Below are 17,909 nucleotides of genomic sequence, written 5' to 3' on the forward strand. Positions count from 1 at the left end.
AGAGATTGCAGGACCTCACATTGAGCACAAGGGGACAGAAACAAAGAAATAAAGCATATTTCCCTTTGTCACCCAGAGCCTTGCTGCAGAAAGATGAGGCCATTCTGAGGCAGCTGCTCCAACAGGAGCTGAAGAAGCGCGAGTCTCTGAGGGCGGCTGAGGCCAAAGTGGCCAAGCTGAGAGAGCAGCTGCTGGCATCTGAGAAGATTGTTGGTGTCAACAGCATACTGCTGAAAAAGCTCCAGGAACAGGTGAGTGAAACCGCTTCAGATGGACCCAAACCTGTCAGGTGACCTTAAAGCGAATAGGTATTAATCAGTACCAATCATTCACTACTTGCGTCCCTGTAGAGGATGTTCCTGCTAACCTTACAGAGAACGTGAAGTAACCAAATTCTCATTTCCACTCTGTAGGTGTATCGTGTTGAACACCGTGTGTCCATAAAAAAGAGCCAGACTGTGAAGTTGGAGAGGGAGCTTGCACAGGCCCAGGTGGCTGCCGGCAGAGGGTTGAAACGACGGACTGACTCCACCCAGCTCCTGGTTAGCATCAAACCTATTGCTTCTCTCAGAAAATCATCTAGGTTGATGTGGGCCACTGAAGCTCTGTATGACCCAGGCCTTGTGTAGATAATAGTACAATAATAAGGCAGGTAGAGATGGACCCGAGAGAGAGATTCAATCAAAGTAATAGCCTTCTTCTGTTACACAACATGAAGGGGGCAGGAATGGCTTTGAGATAAGAGCATGGGGTGAGTGTCCAAACACATTTATTTATTTAATTTATTTTTTGGATAATAAATCACACCTTTTACACTTTCATCCTTTTTCTATCTGCAACTTGCACTGGGGCAAGGCCAGCACCTAACATAAGCCCCCACACAACATTGGATCTCATTCTATCATTTGATTACAAGAGGTATAGGTAGAAGATCAACACTTAACAACATACCTGGTTTCCAGTGAAGCAGGCCAGGTATATTGCCTCCAATCTAGCATTCTGTCTCCCTCCCTCTTCCTGTCTCTGGTGTCACTGAGGGTGAGCAGTCTGTCTGTGTCCTGAATAAATTAATAACCCTTATCTTTGACTTCAGGTCTTTTACTTAGTTAAAAGATAAATATGAAAATATAGTTTACACAGATCTTTATATTTATAAACACAGCATGATGATCTTTGGCCTTGGACCCAAATATTTATCCTTTGATTATCCGTTCTGAATAGGCTTTCAGCTCTCTGTATTTTCCCCCTGATTTGAGATTGCAGACCTCATCAGGCCAGGCTTGGTCCAGTGGAGGTCTAAATGGCTTTGGATGTTATTAACTTAAAAGTCAGGGCGCATTGATATTATCTTTTCAACACTGCCTTCAGAATGGTTTCAGTGGAAACATTACATTCACTGAACTGCAAAGACGTTATTGTGCCCAGGTAGTTTTTGAAATATGTATCGGTTATAATTAAGTTATTAGTGCACCAAACAACTAATAACAAAGAAATATGGGATGAAATAACGTCACAATGTTACCGGGAATTCTGGTACAGTAGGTTATATTACATAATCCTACTGAATCAGTCGACGTCGTGTTGACCGTAGTTCTCCGGTACTAGAGTAATTAACTATTAATTAGTTAGTAAAAGCAATTTAACGCCACTGGTGGCAGCTAACCTTGGACAGGTACGGTAAGCTACCTGACATGCTGAATGTGTACATTTTGTAGCGCCTTATTTCCACGGTTAGCTTAGTAATTAACAGGTTTGTCAGCCCACCTGTACATCAGCTAACGTTAAATGCTAACAGTCGCCATTATTATATTGCTAGGCGCCGGTCGACCGGTGTTATGCCAAGGTATGTATCCCCGATAAAAATTGTGTCCCTGTCCGGTTTTGCCGAGTAAAGCATGGGTTTTCAATCAAAGCAACTGCTTAAATTTGCTAACCCTAAACCTAATCCTAACCCTAACCATAACCCTCTGCAAAAGCTCGTGGATAAAACTTGAGCACTAAAACATCGAAGTTCCGCCCTCTTTGAATGTATGCGCGCTCCTGTCAGCTCCCGCGGACAGGGGACACAATTTTTTTTTTATCGGGGATATGTACCTTGGCACAACACCGGCTCCTCTAAGGTTAGCTTCCAGTCGAGCTGTAATGCCAGTCTTATCTGGCTGTGGGGCGTACTTAGTTGTTGTAACTTACTTGGTTTGGGTTTTTGCATCTTTCTCGAAAAACAGTTTTGCAAAGCGAACATATTGGTGACTCATTGTGATAATATAATAATATTGTCTGCGTATGCACACCTCTGCTATCAGCTTGCAGTGGGCGAAGTTTGTGCAAGTTAGCTCGTTGCTAGCGGCCTGTGTGTGTTTGTAACATTTTGTAGACCTTAGCTAACGTGTTTGTTTTAATGTGCCATGGCTTTGACAGAGTTTGAACTCAACCGCGGTCTCCTCAAACAAAAATGGCAATTCCAAATATGCGAAAAGCCTCTATACTGTTGTTTCAGTATTTGTAGTAGGGGCGCAATTTGATACCTCACTATATGCTCTTTTTCTAATGTAGCTTTAGCCTGTATGTCTTAATACTGGGACTTAAAGTTGCAGTGATGCTTAAAGCACTGTGCATGAAAATGACGCCGCATATTAACACCATTGTATTTGTTGTTACAGCATGACATTTTGTACAGATACTCTTAATCTGAAAGTATTTTGTCGAAGTGCTTTGTTTTCCACTTAGTTACAAAAGCAATATCTGCCAGCAGTCAGAGTGTTCTTATAATAATATACTGTATAGGTTTAAAGACGTGAAACACAAAATTTATGTTAACCTGACAATGTTTATGCAACATTTTTTTTCTTTATCAGTCAGAGAAAGGTGAACAAGTTGAGTGCAACATTTTTAACTAAAGAAATGTGTGCTGAATATTCTTTATTAATTTTTCCTGTGAAATCAACTACCAAAATTCTGCAATCAGAATATCCCTAGATAAAAGTGGCTCAGTTTTATTTTCAAATGAATAAATGTCTAATTGGTTCACTCAGTAAAATGAGACTTAAGCCTGCATTTCTAGATTTATCAATTTGCTCTTTTTTTTCTCCTGTTTTCACTCCACAGCCTAATAAGCTTCAACGTGTGGATGGACCTCGTGGCTCTGAGCGTCACTTTGCAGAGCTCATAGCCCAGAAGCAGAGGCTGCAGCAGCTGGAATCCGAGTACGCCCTCAAGATCCAGAAGCTGAAGGAGGCCCAGGCCCTGCGCAACCGAGGAAACACGTTGGAACCACCTGTAACAGAGCCGCCTTTGCGAGCTGCCACGCCGCCCCACCTTCAGAGCCAGCTACCGCCCCCCTCCAGCCCCTTCGACTTGCCCCAGCCTTCCTTACATGACCTCACCCAGGACAAGCTAACCATAGATAGTGGAGACGTCGCCGAGCCTGAAGATCACGAAGCTGAACCTACACCAGCGCCCAGCACCGCCACAGGAACCCGTCGCCACTCTTTCCGTCAGTCCAGCTCTTTCACCAAACCCAAACTGGAGCAGCTTGGCTCGACTCCAGCTAAAGACAACAGTGGCGCCAAGCCGGCCAAAGCCTCAGCTAGTTCCACAGAGCCTTCAGAGATGTTTACAGGGCTGGACATGGATGCCCTGAAGCAGAGATACCTGCAGCAGGCCCCATTAGGAGAGCTGCTGCTAACAGAGTTGCATAAAGTGGGAGAGGATGCGGAGACCCCTCCAGCTGGAAAGGTGATACCACGAATGGTCCCACTGTCAGTTCTTTGAAATTGTCCTTGAGGTTTAACATTTTAGTGCAGTCTGTCTCCATTTTAACAGTTCACTTGATCTTGTATTGAATTTAAATAATCTTTTCTAAAATCAAAGGAAAAAACATTCAGGGGGTGATATTGTACTGATGATAATGTACTCTGGTATTCTTGAAACTTTGATGGAGGTATTAATCAGTTTTATTTTCATTTGACATCCAACGTTGGTTGGAATGTGTCAGAGTGGGCTTATACCTGTTTGTATGTTTTTTATGTTTGTTTTCTCACTGGGCAGGTTATTGCACCAGATGTAGAAGCAGTCACAAGCCAAGTAGGTAGCATCGAGCAGAAGCCTGTTCCCTTCGGACTGTATCGTAGCCCTCTTCTGGCCTTCAAATCATACAGGTAAATCCACATTTCTGTAGTGCACATTCAGCTTCTATATGTTTATTTGATATTTTGATTAAAACATCTTGCATCCCTTTTCTCAGGTTTAGCCCATATTACAGGACCAAGGAGAAGTTATCACTGAGCTCTGTAACTTATAGCAACACTATAGACCCGAAAAAGTCTTTCTGCCGGTTTGACCTGACGGGTACCTGCAATGATGATGACTGCCAATGGTGAGTGTAAAAAATCTTGTTCAGATTCTCTGCCAAAGTGCTTTGTGTTTTGCATTGTTTAATTTGTTGTTTGTCTCCCCCTGTGCTTCAGGCAACACATGAGAAACTGCACTTTGACTGGAAACCAGCTCTTCCAGGATATTCTTTCCTACAACCTGTCCTTAATTGGCTGTTCCGAGAGCAGCTCCTACGACGAAATCAGTGTTTGCACAGGTTGGCCTTAAAAATGACTATTACTCAGTCAAGTCACATTCCATATTAGGGATGTCCCTATCACATTTGCCTCCAAGTCATTTGATTTTGAGTACCTGCCAGTACCGAGTCCGTTCTGATACTTTGGAAATGCATTAAGAAGAAAAAAAAAAAAACATCCTAGTTGTCCCTGAAGGTTTTTTAAATTTAAACAACAGTATCCAACATGAAGCCTTTTTAGTTATTTAGTATTGGTTCAAACCATGTAAACAAAACAAAATCTCTTTAGCTTAGTGATGCAGCACAAAATAACCATAACCAAATTCAATTTAAATAAATATCTAGTCTTAAATAAACAAACTAAATATCTCTTTATTTTTCAAAGTCTCTTTCAGTGTCAGTAGGCTCAGTGTCTTTGCCCAAGTTGCTGCAGTGAACTTGGAGTATTGTGCTGGGTGTTTGTTTTTCAGGTGGCATATCATATTGGTAGTGTTGAACGCAGCTGTTCTTTCCGACATGCGAAATGCCCAGTTTGCACACATTACAAGTGGCTGTTGCACTGCTTTCACTGTCCAATTTTAAAATACTTCCAAACTGCCAACATTTTTCACATTCTCACTGTCCCAAGACGCCAGCCTCATGTTTGCCCTGTGTTAGTCTACTACAGCTAGCTCACCACTACTAACGCTGCCTGAATGTTAGGCCTACTCCACCCCTGCTGTAAATTGTGTAATGTCTACAGCATAACGTCACACAAAATAAATCATTAAATAAATTTTAAAAATCATCATTTCATCATTTAGATTATTTCCTCCAGATCAGTTGAAAATTTCCAATCACATGTCCAGACCATTATATAAACCAAAGACCTTGATTACCCTCTACTGTATAAACAGTGAACCAGAATGTCTTTTGTATGTGTTCAGTGTCTTTGCGACACTTGTATTCTCAGATGTTGGATGGTTCATATAGGAACTAAATGGATTTTTATGTGTCTTCTGTAGAAAAATATATCAAGAAGCTGTTTGGCACAAACAAGGACCGAATGGGAATAGACCAAAAGGCTGTCCTCCTCGTGAGCAAAGTGAACGAAAGCAAACGACACGGTTGGTGATCCATATCATTATTGATTTCATCCTTCTGTTTTAACACATATTCTCATATTGTAACAAATATGGTGTGACTGATACTACAGCACTACAGTATCCTTTTGGATAGTCTTTGACATGTTCTCAGTGCTTACATGCTTTTTTTTTTTTTTTTTTTTTAAATGCATCTTTACAGTTTTGAGGCTGATTCCTAGAGTAATATTACAGTTATAGAATAGAATACTGTTACTCTTTTACCTTATTTTCCAGCAATTGAACAGAAAACTACACCCAAAGTGCATTTTTCTTCCCTTCATATATGCTCAGACAGATGCACCAGCTGACATTTTTGTACTTGGAAACATCAAAATTCAATATATGAAAGTGTATCTCCTTCTCCAGTCCCTCCCTTTACCACATGTAAGGATATCAGGAAGTGGAGGCCAAAGCCATCGGGGCAGAGTAACTCCAGCCCTGCAGAGGACAGCGACGATGAGACTATAGGTGGCTGTCTGGCACTAGGGAAACATGGTAAGACAAAATTTACTGTCTCGGAATCTGAAAATATGGAAAAAAGCTACTGATATAGAAAATGTTTTGTGCTGTTTTTCCATCTAATGAGCCATATCAGCATATCTAGTTCAGAGGGAATAACATTGGTAATATATATTAACATTTAATAATAATACATTGTGTGGAAGAACTGTCACAGAATTCTGTCAAACACAAATTAGTTTTATAAGTACTACTGATGTAGTTTGCTGCACTTGTATCAGCTCACTGCCTCAGAGCAGCAGGATGCTTTGCTTGTGACAGACTGGGGATAAATCGCTCATGACTGCCTATTTATCTTTACACAGATGACTGCTCTAAAACCGGCTTATCTGCCCTGGATGTGTGTATCACGTCAGAGGACAAGCGCTATTTTGTCAGTGAGACAGATGACATATCAAACCTGGAGAGCAGTGTTGTGGAGAACCCCTGTGACGCTCAGCTTTGGATCAAATTGGCTTTCAAATACCTCAATCAGAAAGAAACGTAAGTGGCCACACATCTGGGTTAACGTGCCTTTACTCCCATATATGATTTCTCAAAAATGTATTTATGTTGTAGGTATAATTAGCCCAGACTATGAATGAGTCTTGGTGTATTCATTTGTTTATTTGCTGGCCAGTCTGTCTCACATTATACTTTACACGCTGTGATATCGGCTGTGATGTCATATCACTACTGAATGGATAATGTAACCAATTTAGTGACATTCTCCCTTTGACCTCTTGATGTTTTTTGGGTTTTTTTTAAAATATAACAATATCATAATGATCCTTTTTCTCCAGTTCTCCATCGGAGTGCCTGGACGCTGCCTTGAACACGCTGTCCCGTGCTCTGGAGGACAACTGCGACAACCCAGAGATCTGGAGCCACTACCTGTTGCTGTTCTCCAAACGAGGCAGGAGGGAGGAAGTACAGGAGATGTGTGAGATGGCTGTAGAGCACGCGCCTGACTACCAAGTGTGGTGGAGTGTAAGTCCCTTTCCACATGATTAAAATCTTCAAACCCTGTTCTCTTTGTGCAGGTCTCTGAAAGTCTACAAGCCAGTGTCATATTTTAGTCATCTGAATTATGACTAACTAATATTTAATGTTTACTAATATTTAGTCGACTAAATATTATAAGATTTTAGTCGACTATATCTAAAGTAGATTTAGTTGAGTGTGTAATGTAGTGTAAGTGTAATGCATTGTTAAAATGTTTCTCTAGAATTTCCAAAGTCATTATATACACCTGGAGGAAACATCTATGAACCTGTTTTTATGGAATGGTGTTTAGGTTTCAATGTGCAATACACACACAGATTAAACTGTCATAATATAAAACATGTCTTTATTTATCTTAAAGTCAAATAGAAATCAAACCAAGTCTACACCGATAAGCATTAGTCCTGCTCTCCCTGAATAATTAGATATGCATTATGTATTTCAAGGAGAAGTGCAAATCTCAAATATTATGGCTGTAATGGCTGTAATACCATTGCACATAGTACTTGAATATCATCTGGTAATAATGAAAATAAGTATCAAGAAACTCAAGACAAGGGACATATTTTGGTTGTGCTGTTGTCTACAGCTAACATAGGCAATGGAAATCAGTGTAACTGTTCTGCTTCTCAGCCTGATGCTGTGAAATATTGTAAAGTCAGCACTGTCATTAGTGTATAAAAATGTGGTCCAACTAAATGATCTCCAGTCATTTATAACATAAGAAGTGAAACAGTATGCACCAAAATACTCCTAGGTTGTGCTTATTTCTATAGGAAGAACTATCCGTTACTCACTGTTAATTATTTCAACAGTTGTAATTCTCAAACACATTCAAGCCAGTCCTTTTTTGTCCAAAAGTCGATGCCAAAAGATACTCTGAGCAGCAGCCAGTTTTTTTCTGAATTTTTGTTTTTCATCTTCATAATATTTGTCAATTTGATTAGTATTTTTTGTTTTCTTTAGTCAGCCCGCTATCTACTGTCTCCATCATTAGACCAAAGTCATCATCTTCAGTCGTTGTGACTGGTAATCCTGTGCGCCCAATCCATTTTGTTATGGCCTCCTCCTTCAATTGTTGTTCTTAAGAGTCACTTTTAAGTCACATTTAAGTGTGCTTACCTTTGCATGAATTTCAGACCCATCTGCAAATGTCACTTGAAGTCTGTTGTGTTTTTCACCAGCTACTGTCGCTGCACACTTTTTACAAAGGGTCTTGTTTTATTATCATCAAATGAAATGTATTCTCCCTAATGTCGACATTTCTGTACAGTTTGTGTCAGCATGCAACAAGTGCTAATTGGCTTCTCCAGTGTGCATCTAACCTCCTGCTCCCAACAACCCAAGAAGATTAGTTCTGATTGGATCTCTCCCCAACTCGTTCCTCCTGAAATTACTTTTGATTGTAGCTCTTCCCAAATTGTCCCCCCCTAACATTTTCATCTTGTTTTTATCTGTTAACGAGAGTGTCAATAATTTTGTCATAGCTTTTGTACTCATAGTTATTTATTGTCTTGTTTTCGTCGTCGTTGATGAAAACAATGACAAAAGTTATTTGTGAAATTCAATGAAATTAACACTGCTACAAGCACATCACTTTGTTCTAGGACTTCTGTTAGATACTTTCATTAAGGTGTACGATGAATAGAATTTGCCAGTTGATGTTCAGCTGGAACATTGAAACATCTTTATTCAGCAGTTGTCTTAAATGCAGTGGTTAAATGCTAATATTTATCATGTCCTTTCTTGAAATGGTTGAAATCAGTTGTGCGATGAATCTCTGCCACAGAGCTTACTATCACTCTGAAGGGCTACAGTGATTACAGTGTGACTTGTATAGCCTGTTAATGCGCAAAAACAACAAAGAAGATAAGATAAGATGTGCAAAAAAGAAATGTCATCGCAGGTTTTATGACTTTTTGCTGCGTATGTTCAGTGTGAAACTAACATCATATTGGTGGTGGATGACATTGAACATGCGTCATACCTGACATTTAATAAAATGCCAGTATCAGCCCAGTGTATCAAAAATAAATGAGCAAGAGCAGTCAGAGGCGGCATCCTCTGCCACACAATTCTCAACATCAGCACAATGCACCTAGCTGCATATTTCTACAATGTTTCATTCCAGCGATATAATGAATGTGTCTAACAGTTATGTCCTTGTAGTAGTAGATTTTGTGTAATGGACAGTCTCATCAAGCACTTGGACATAGTATGTATCCATTGCTTAATAGCCTGACACACTGTAATAAAGCCATTGTAGGTTACCATTAAAAAAACAAAACATAAATAACGCTGTATCTGGTTAATGTCTAAAATTTTAAAATCTTATATGCAATGATCCTTTTTTCCCCCAGTATTTGAACTTGGAGAACTCCTTTGAGGGGAAGGACTACGTATGTGATCGTCTTCTACAGTACCTCCTCACTGTGGCGTCTTCTGGTGTCACAGAGAAAGTCTCCTTCCAGCTTATGGAGGCTCTGCTCTACAGAGTCGACCTCAATCTGTTCACAGGCAGGATGGAGAGTGCCCTGGCCTTTTTACAGGTAAAGTATAACCTGACTGAAGATCCTATACATGGGGTATAAGCTGCCCAAGTAAAATGGGAAGGTTTTTAGGACATCTATAGGCTGAAGGCCAATAATGGCAATTGTCCGTGGCTGCCCGATTGACTGACTCTGTAGCTGAATGATGAAGTTACAGCATTTGTGAAGTTCATGAAGTGTTTTTTTTGCTTTCCAAGTATCCATGAGCTCAACCGGCCAATTTTAAAAGAATGGTAATGAGCAGTTGTAGAACAGGCGAACTCACTGGGAGAAATAATGTAATGTTAATCATTGGGATTTCACTATAGGAACTGACGGTAAGTGGGCTTTGCAGTGGAATTATGTGGCATTAGTTGGCACCATTACGTGGGATGAACTAAACTAATTTGGAGTGCAAGCTCTGATCAGTACTTGGCAAATGCTGATTCCACATATTCTCTTACAGTGTTTATCTTGCTGTGGAGGCATAACACTACAGAAAAAATGCCAAGGAAATGCAGAACAAAGCACACAGCAGTTGAATAAACAGTTTCGGTCTGTGCTTAATGATTGGCAGCCGATTCACCTAGCAGTGAGAGACTTTTGAATTTGAAATTGAATTGTTGCAAATTGAAAACCCTGATAAAGACCTTTTTCCTGAGAGCTTAACAGAGTATCATTTACAAAAACAATGTATCTCATTATTCCAGAATGCCTTGAAATCAGCCAATGAGAGGAGCATCGCTGACCACCTGACAGCAAGCGACCGGGCCCTGGTCTGGCTCTCTTACATCCACCTGACAGAGTTTGATCGCCTGCCATCCAGCCTGTACAATCCAGCCACTTCCAGCCCCTCCAGGCTCGTGAGCCGAGAGCCCTTCCAGCTGCCCTGGAGAACGCCACAGGACATCAGCACACCACTTGATATCCTCATCGCCCTGTTTGAAGGTACAAACGCAACCACAGTTGCTAATAAATAAGTGAAGTCATCTGAGCAAATCACTACCTGGTGTGTTCACCATTCTTTCAAGTATGTATCACAGTTTGAGATCTCTGGCCTCTCTGAAAATGGATTTCATATTAAGTGTGCATGATCAAAGGCATAGTTCTGTTTTCAGGTTTCCTATTTAGATACACATCTCTTCCATTTCTCATAGAGATGATCAACTTGTATTATTCCATTATTTGTTCTGTACTGCTTATTACATTATTTGTTGTACTGCAAGTATGGCTTGACACCATTGACAGAAATTCTTACTGTGTTCCCTTATTTTTTGTTAAATGATTGATCTTTACAAACTTGATTTGGAGCCCACAACTTCTCCACAACACAAGAAAACTATGTTTAAGTGTCTTATCTGAAATCCTTGGTATTTGTTACATAAACTAGAGCCTCATACAAAACTTGTGTCCTCTGTAATAGTGCCTGTTATAGGGAAACCACTGTGCTCCTTTGTTTCATGTTACTGATTCCACCCTCGATAATGTTGGTTTTCCTCATTAGATGCCATCCATCAGTGCAGCGATGAGACTATGTCGCCAGCTGAGAGGACGCTGGCCTGCATGCCTCTGCACACCAATCTCATCTCCCTTAACAAACTCCTAGAAAGGTGAGCTGCCTGCTGTTCTCTGTGGCTTTGGAGATTTTGCTTGCATAAAGGAATTCATTAAAAACCTAGCATGACTTATTGGCCTAACCGGGGCTCTATAGGTAAAGGCTGATATTTCTAACTCAAAACTGTCAACTTAGATGCCATTGTTCTGATTTTTGGCAAAATGTGGAGGAACGACAGATGCTCTGGTTTTTAACTGTGCTGACTGGCCCAATGGAGATGATATGCTTTTACTCAGTTGAATTAAATGTTTTGCCTTGGCATGCAGCTTGATTTGTTGTCCAGCACCAGAATAACTTGCATCCTCTTAGGTATTTTTCCAATTAATTGTTAAGGCCCATCTGCTGTAAAAACACTACTGAAAGATTTCTCTTTTATGCCCCTTTAGGTTTGATGTGGGTATTCAGCTGTGTGAGTCCTTGATGGAGTTTTGCCCTGAGTCCTGTATCCTACGGAACGCCCTGGCCGACCTCCACATAGCTAAAGGAAACTGCGACCAGGCAGTCAGCATGTGGCTTCATGCCCTGGCAGAGTGTCCCAACAACGCTGAGGTCTTCTACCACTCCTGCAAGTTCCTCATGGCTCAGGTAATAAAGAAAACACGTTTTACCTAGTTTGGTTATGAATGTTGCAGTCTGGGACGTTATTTAATGATGTCAAAAGATGGTGGTGGTATTGTGCAAAGGTTGTCGGTGGGAGATGGTTTGCATCAGTTTAGCAGCCCTGTTGGGTAACAGCCATTAAAGTCAGGGCGGAGGGTGAACTTTTTTTTTTTTTTTTTTTTTTTTTTTTTTTAACAATGTTTCATCATATAAAAAAGGATGAAAATACCCCCTTTTAATAACCACTTGATCTCTCATAGTAGTGGTGGAGAGCGTCATATTGTGGAATAAAATGGAAATTATTGTCCCCTCGTGATAATAATATTTGGGGTTTATTGTGGTAGAACTATTGCTCTGAAGGCAAACATGGTTTTCAGCTCTCTCCTCTGGTTTTGTATTTTGCTTTCCAAGCATTTCTGTATCTTTTATAGTTTCAGGAATATTTTGTTCCATCTGTTGTTCTGTCCTGCTTACAGCTGGTTGCTTGTAGTTTGAATTTAAACATACTCCCCTCTCATCCTCATTAAATCCTCGTTAAACACTGTCAAGTAATTGCTTAAACTATTACATATGGACATTTTACTGTTGGTTTCCTGTTGTCCTCATCCACAGGAGAAGTCTAGCGCCATCGTGCCTTTGTTTCGAGGATTCATCCTGTCTCTTTGTGAAGATGAACAGAGTCTGAAGCAACCTATGGACATTCTGCGGTAGGTTTTCCAGAAAATAATGCCAGACTTTATTACTCCCTAATGGGAATCTGACCATTTTAGTTAGGCTTCTCTCCAATGTGGGGAATCTACAGTACCCACCAGCCAAAAGAAAAGGTTTCCTGGTCTGCATGCAAGTATACCTGTTTCCTGCTCATCATACACATACATAGAAATAATTGTGAAAACAAAATAAATGTCAGATATCCACAAGACAAAATGGAAACAATGGAAAAAAAAACAGATTGAAGAATGGAGGTGAATAGTTGGAAGTGACATGATGGTTACATAGACTGTTGCATAAGGAACAGCTGCCTGTGGTAAATAGATTGTAAAAAAAATATATGTATAGTAATTTGAATGCATGCCATTGGTTCGCTTGTTGAAAACATGACACAATGAGTTATTGGAGTTTTGGTGGCAGGCACATCCTTGGTATTCCCACTGAGGAGATCTTGCGTGGCCCAGTCATCAAAAAGGAAGTTCAGGAGCAGCTTGGCCAGCAGATGCCTTACCTCCATCTGGTTCACTGGTTGGTACTGCCCTATTGCTCTGTCTGTTTATTGAGCTGTAACTCCACATGAACCCATAAACCTTAACAACGTTGGTGTCATTTTACCCATTGATCTTCAGGACTAGTACTGGAAAAGTATTTGGAAGTACAGTAGGTAAAATGCATGTTCACACAACAAGCAACTCAAGTGATAAGTCAACACAAGTGAAGTCATTTTCCATTCATAATATGATAGACTTCTAACTAGAAAGACCACTAACCAGAATAATTAGCGATCTCAGTGTCAAAATACTAGTAGAGATACTGCAAAATACTGAACCCGATCACTCAGATTAATACCTCAAATTTCGAATGTAATTGTACACAACTTAGTGTTATCATCTTTTCCCAGCTGCTGGCAGTGGCTGCACGGTACTGTAGAGGAGACGATGGACGCCTTTGAGAGGGCACTGGGATCAACCATGCAGCTGGATGTGCTTCACAAACTTTGGATGGAGTAAGTCGCACATGCACTAAACTCAGCAGCTGGCAAGTTCAGTATTTACTAATTGATCTGTAATACAAATCAGAGATTGTTCTGTATTAAGATGCTACAAGGACATCAGTATTCTCTCACCGCGGTAACTGAAGAGTAGTCATACCTTCACTCGAGTAGTTCAAAGCAGTAATATTTGTCGTCCAACGCTGTTTTCCCTCCAGTTATCTCCATTTCACCAGCACTCAGCAGGCTGGTGGCCCAGCTGCCAGCAGGTACAAACTCTTCTCAGAAATGGTGTTGCGTTGTCTGGGCACCGTCCCGTCTCGGCTAGAGCTTCCCTTCAGCCCAGCGGAGTACTGGAGCTGCTACCGCTTCCATAACAAGGCAAGGCAACTCTGGCTGTGTTCAGCAGCAGGCTCCTGTCAGTTCTACAGGTGTCCTGTGGATCTGTAAAGTCTCAAGGCATTGAATTCATTCATCTAAAAATAAGGCCTTAAGTGGTTTTAAAATGTCTTAAAGCATTCTTTCAAAAGGTTTTTTCCCTGGTGTTCAAATTTCAAATCTCAAAATAATGAGTACCTTCTATTTTTTTTTTTTTTTAATAATTTGTCAAATGCCTCCTGCTTTAACATCACACAGATCAGGATAGCAGAACCGACAACACTTACATTTTGTTTGCGGCCATAATCATCAGAGCAGCAGTGTATTTTGTGAAGTATGTTTTTCAAACTTGGCATGATGGGAATAAAGGCAGCGGCATCCCACATGCAGAGTGAGAAACACAGAATTCCTCTACCCTAGTAATTGATGTTTTTTAATAATTTCTGGTTATTAGTAAAATTGATCCTCAATTTTATTCCTAGTGACATTAAAAAAATCTTAAGTCTTAAATTTAACTTGCTGGAGGAACCTTTTTTTGATAATATTGGTAGTAGGGTTCAGCTGATGTAGGTGAGATGAATTTAAAAAGCTATCAGTTATATTTATAGACTGACATTCATGTAGTTGCAAACATTCACAGTGGGAGCTGCTCATTACCACCAGTGCTGTTTGGCCTCTGAGCAGCTCCACTGACACAGCTGGGGGCTTAGTGGCTCGTTCATGGAGGGCACGGAGAGTGTTAACTCTTTTTTATTTTCTCTTTATTGGGTCTTCAGGTGGTGACTTACTATCTGAGCTGTCTGCCGCAGTCCCAGCATGCCCTTGTCCTGGAGAGACTGCGAAACACCATGCCCCACAACATCGAGCTTGGTTTGAGGTACAGAATCACTAATCACCAAGTGACAGTACCGTGCAGGAATTTCCCTACCGTACAAAGGTTACACAGCACATGCTGCAGCACTTTGCGTTTATACCTGTTGCATGCAACTGGCGGCATGTGCTTCACTGTCCTGTTTAGGCTGTGACCTGTTGGGTTTTGGCTGTACAAGCCACTTTTGCCAGGTGGACAACCGTCAACTTGGAGCCTCTGTCTTTCTTTAGTCATTTTAATTATTTAAAAAAAATTTAAAAAAGAAAGTACCTTTTATGTTCTCCAGTTGTTGCAGCCTCTTGGAGTGTTTTGAGTCAAGTTAGTTGTATGGTAGCCATTTATGTTGTCCACTTGGTTAGTGTTGATTTGTCACTGTACAGGTTGCTGTACCATGAGTGGCAGGATGGAAACACTGAACATCTGAAATTCCAGGCCAGGATGTTGAGCAATAGTGCTCCAAAGTGTTTGGCCACCTGGAAAATGTAAGTCTAAGATTTAGCTGTCCCCTGCTGAATAACAATCAAGAGAAACATGAAAAAAGCTCACATGGACGACATTCGTCTTTTTTAAGCTAGTTGGGATGCGAATTTGTGTGTCTGCTAGCTAACACACTGTCTAAAAAGCTCTCTTCGAGTTTCCCTGAAGCGAAGCTGATGACTTCTTTCTGCTATGTTTTTCGGCAGAGCAATAGCTGTGGAGAGGGAGCTAAAGGAGCGATCTGAGGTGAGTTAGAGATGGAAGTGTTGGGATGTGAGGGGGAGTTGAGGTGTAAAGTTAGTGTAGCAACAGTGGTAGACACAAATACATGAAGAAAATGATGAGGTGACACCCTTTCTTCAGGTTTTCCCCGCAAAAAAAAAATCTCAGATCAGCAGGAGGCCCAGATAAAAAACTTTATCAGAAACAACCCCTTTTGTCTATCAGTAAAAATACATACTGTTCATTTATGTATTATGTATTTTTTTTTATTTTTTACAGGAGTGCTGCTGTTTTGTGTTTTTGTGGTATATATATATATATTTTTTTTTTTGAGTTAGGCTTTAGTTGTTGGAGTGCCCAGCCAGAGGGGTAGGATGATACAAAGAGGCAGTCAGCAGTGTCCTGACTTGTCATCTGTCAGTGTGGCTTTCTTGGTTTTCCATGACCTGCCCTACCCAACTGTTCATGATCATGATCATTTCATTGTGTCAAATCTTACTTCTTTCCCTACAGGCTTTTTGTCACTAGTTCACAAAGTAGTGTACTGTATGGTTGGTTCACTGTCTTGATGGAAATTGGCTTTGCTCAGTTTGGTTTCTGTAGGATGACATAACTAAACCTCTGACGTCATTCCACACACTGTTTTTTCCTGTCCTTGTCCTCTGCTAAACTGACACACTGCTCCGGCATTTGGTGTTTTTTTTTTTTTCCCCATTTTTGTTTTGTTTTTGTTTGCTTTGTTTTGGTTTTGTAGGTACGACTACTCTATCAGCAAGCCCTCCAAAACCTTCCACTGTGTGCCGCCCTTTGGAAAGATGTAATTTCCCCTTAACACTCATGACATGCAAACACATAACACACATACAAAACAAATTTGATTCTTTTTTTGTTTTGTTTTTGTTGTTGCACTAGACCAGTGTACACGCATGTTCACCTGCTCCCCTTCCTCCCTCCCCCTCCCTTCTCTCTCTTTCCACCCTTTTCCAGCGTCTGCTGTTTGAAGCTGCTGAGGGAGGTAAAACAGATAAACTGAGGAAACTTGTTGACAAGTGTCAAGAGGTGGGAGTGAGTCTAAGTGAGCCCCTAAATTTAGGCCCGGGCAGAACGCAGGGAGAGGATCAGTGACACTCGCTACCATTCCTCAGGTCGACCTTCTCTCCAAGAGAGAAAAATTAATTAACAAAAAACGAATCAAAAACAAGATTGGCGCTAGATTGTTCAGTGAGACTATACTAATGAGACGGCGACTGCCGAGGTAAGCCAGAGGAGGGCAGGCGGGCTACATTAGTCGCCTCCCCCCTCCTGCAGTGCCGCCTTTGCAAGCCAGGGGGCGCCAGGAAGAAAGGAGCACTCAACCATGGAGGTCATTGAACTCCCTCGAATGTCCAAAACTGTCTGGGCCAGCTTATATCAACCTTACATCACATACGTAAGTATAGATTATGCTAAGTGACACAGTCTTGCCTTTCTCCCCGTTTTTAATTTATGTGTTCCCTTTTTTATCCCTGTACTGTCACTTTCATTTGGAGTTTATTTTCAGTTTTTTACCTGGGGTTTGGTGTTGGGATGGACCATGACATCTCACTGTGGTGTTTGATAACCTTGTGTGTTTTAAAGGATGTTTTCCCCCAACAACTGTACATTGTCTTTCTTTGTCTTGATGCCTCCCGAGGAAAGGGATTGAGACATTTATTTCACCATTCTGTTTAACTGATCCAAAAAAACAAACAAACAAACTGAAAATTGAAGTCCATGTGGATCATGGCTGCCTGCTAGTATTCTATTTGGCCTTTCCGTTGCCACTCGTATTTGTGAGACTGCCACAGAGACTGATCAACGCTGTGACTGTCCTCTGCCAGCCGACCAACGGGGAAGGCCCTTTAAACGCATAACATTGATAGTCAAGGACAAGACAGTCAGGACCTTGCTAACATGTTCTCATGTGCAATTTTTGTCTTTTTTTGTCAGAGTTCTATTATATAATAATTAAAGAGTATTAGCAAGGAGAGGAGAATTTAAGTCCTTCCACTGTTTTTCTATGTTTGATTCAAATGTTTATATTAAATTATTTTCTAAAGAAAATGTTTTTCTGTGTTTTTATTGTGCTGTAATTAATCAAAACACCAGATCAATCAGTGACAGAAAGCACTTGGTCACACAAATGCAATGCATATTTTGAATACACAGGCACTGCATTACATCTCAAACATATGGAAGACTTGGGTGAGATGACCTCATTGGCATAGAAACACATTCCACTGGCACAGGCCACACAGCACAAAGCAGAAACTCATGTAAATCCTGTGCTTCACCAATACTGAT

At 40.8% G+C, this 17,909-nt stretch overlaps 1 protein-coding gene across 1 annotated transcript in view; it reads left to right on the forward strand.

Annotated features, from left to right (window-relative positions):
* Positions 1–17,669, forward strand: part of zfc3h1 (zinc finger C3H1-type containing) — a 30,030-nt gene extending 12,361 nt beyond the window's left edge. The window contains exons 13-35 of the mRNA XM_030053109.1: positions 77–251; positions 414–542; positions 3,106–3,735; positions 4,048–4,157; positions 4,244–4,375; positions 4,467–4,588; positions 5,572–5,673; positions 6,058–6,186; positions 6,516–6,693; positions 6,993–7,179; positions 9,555–9,743; positions 10,433–10,670; positions 11,227–11,332; positions 11,724–11,922; positions 12,550–12,644; positions 13,069–13,176; positions 13,550–13,654; positions 13,858–14,020; positions 14,794–14,894; positions 15,269–15,370; positions 15,572–15,611; positions 16,342–16,404; positions 16,575–17,669. Coding sequence (XP_029908969.1) covers positions 77–251; positions 414–542; positions 3,106–3,735; positions 4,048–4,157; positions 4,244–4,375; positions 4,467–4,588; positions 5,572–5,673; positions 6,058–6,186; positions 6,516–6,693; positions 6,993–7,179; positions 9,555–9,743; positions 10,433–10,670; positions 11,227–11,332; positions 11,724–11,922; positions 12,550–12,644; positions 13,069–13,176; positions 13,550–13,654; positions 13,858–14,020; positions 14,794–14,894; positions 15,269–15,370; positions 15,572–15,611; positions 16,342–16,404; positions 16,575–16,712 — 3,541 coding nt within the window. The 3' untranslated portion in view covers positions 16,713–17,669. The remainder of the gene's footprint in view (positions 1–76; positions 252–413; positions 543–3,105; positions 3,736–4,047; positions 4,158–4,243; positions 4,376–4,466; positions 4,589–5,571; positions 5,674–6,057; positions 6,187–6,515; positions 6,694–6,992; positions 7,180–9,554; positions 9,744–10,432; positions 10,671–11,226; positions 11,333–11,723; positions 11,923–12,549; positions 12,645–13,068; positions 13,177–13,549; positions 13,655–13,857; positions 14,021–14,793; positions 14,895–15,268; positions 15,371–15,571; positions 15,612–16,341; positions 16,405–16,574) is intronic.
* The last annotated feature ends 240 nt before the right edge of the window (positions 17,670–17,909 follow it).

This window comes from Myripristis murdjan, chromosome 6, assembly GCF_902150065.1.
Source record: "Myripristis murdjan chromosome 6, fMyrMur1.1, whole genome shotgun sequence".
Lineage (NCBI taxonomy): Eukaryota > Metazoa > Chordata > Actinopteri > Holocentriformes > Holocentridae > Myripristis > Myripristis murdjan.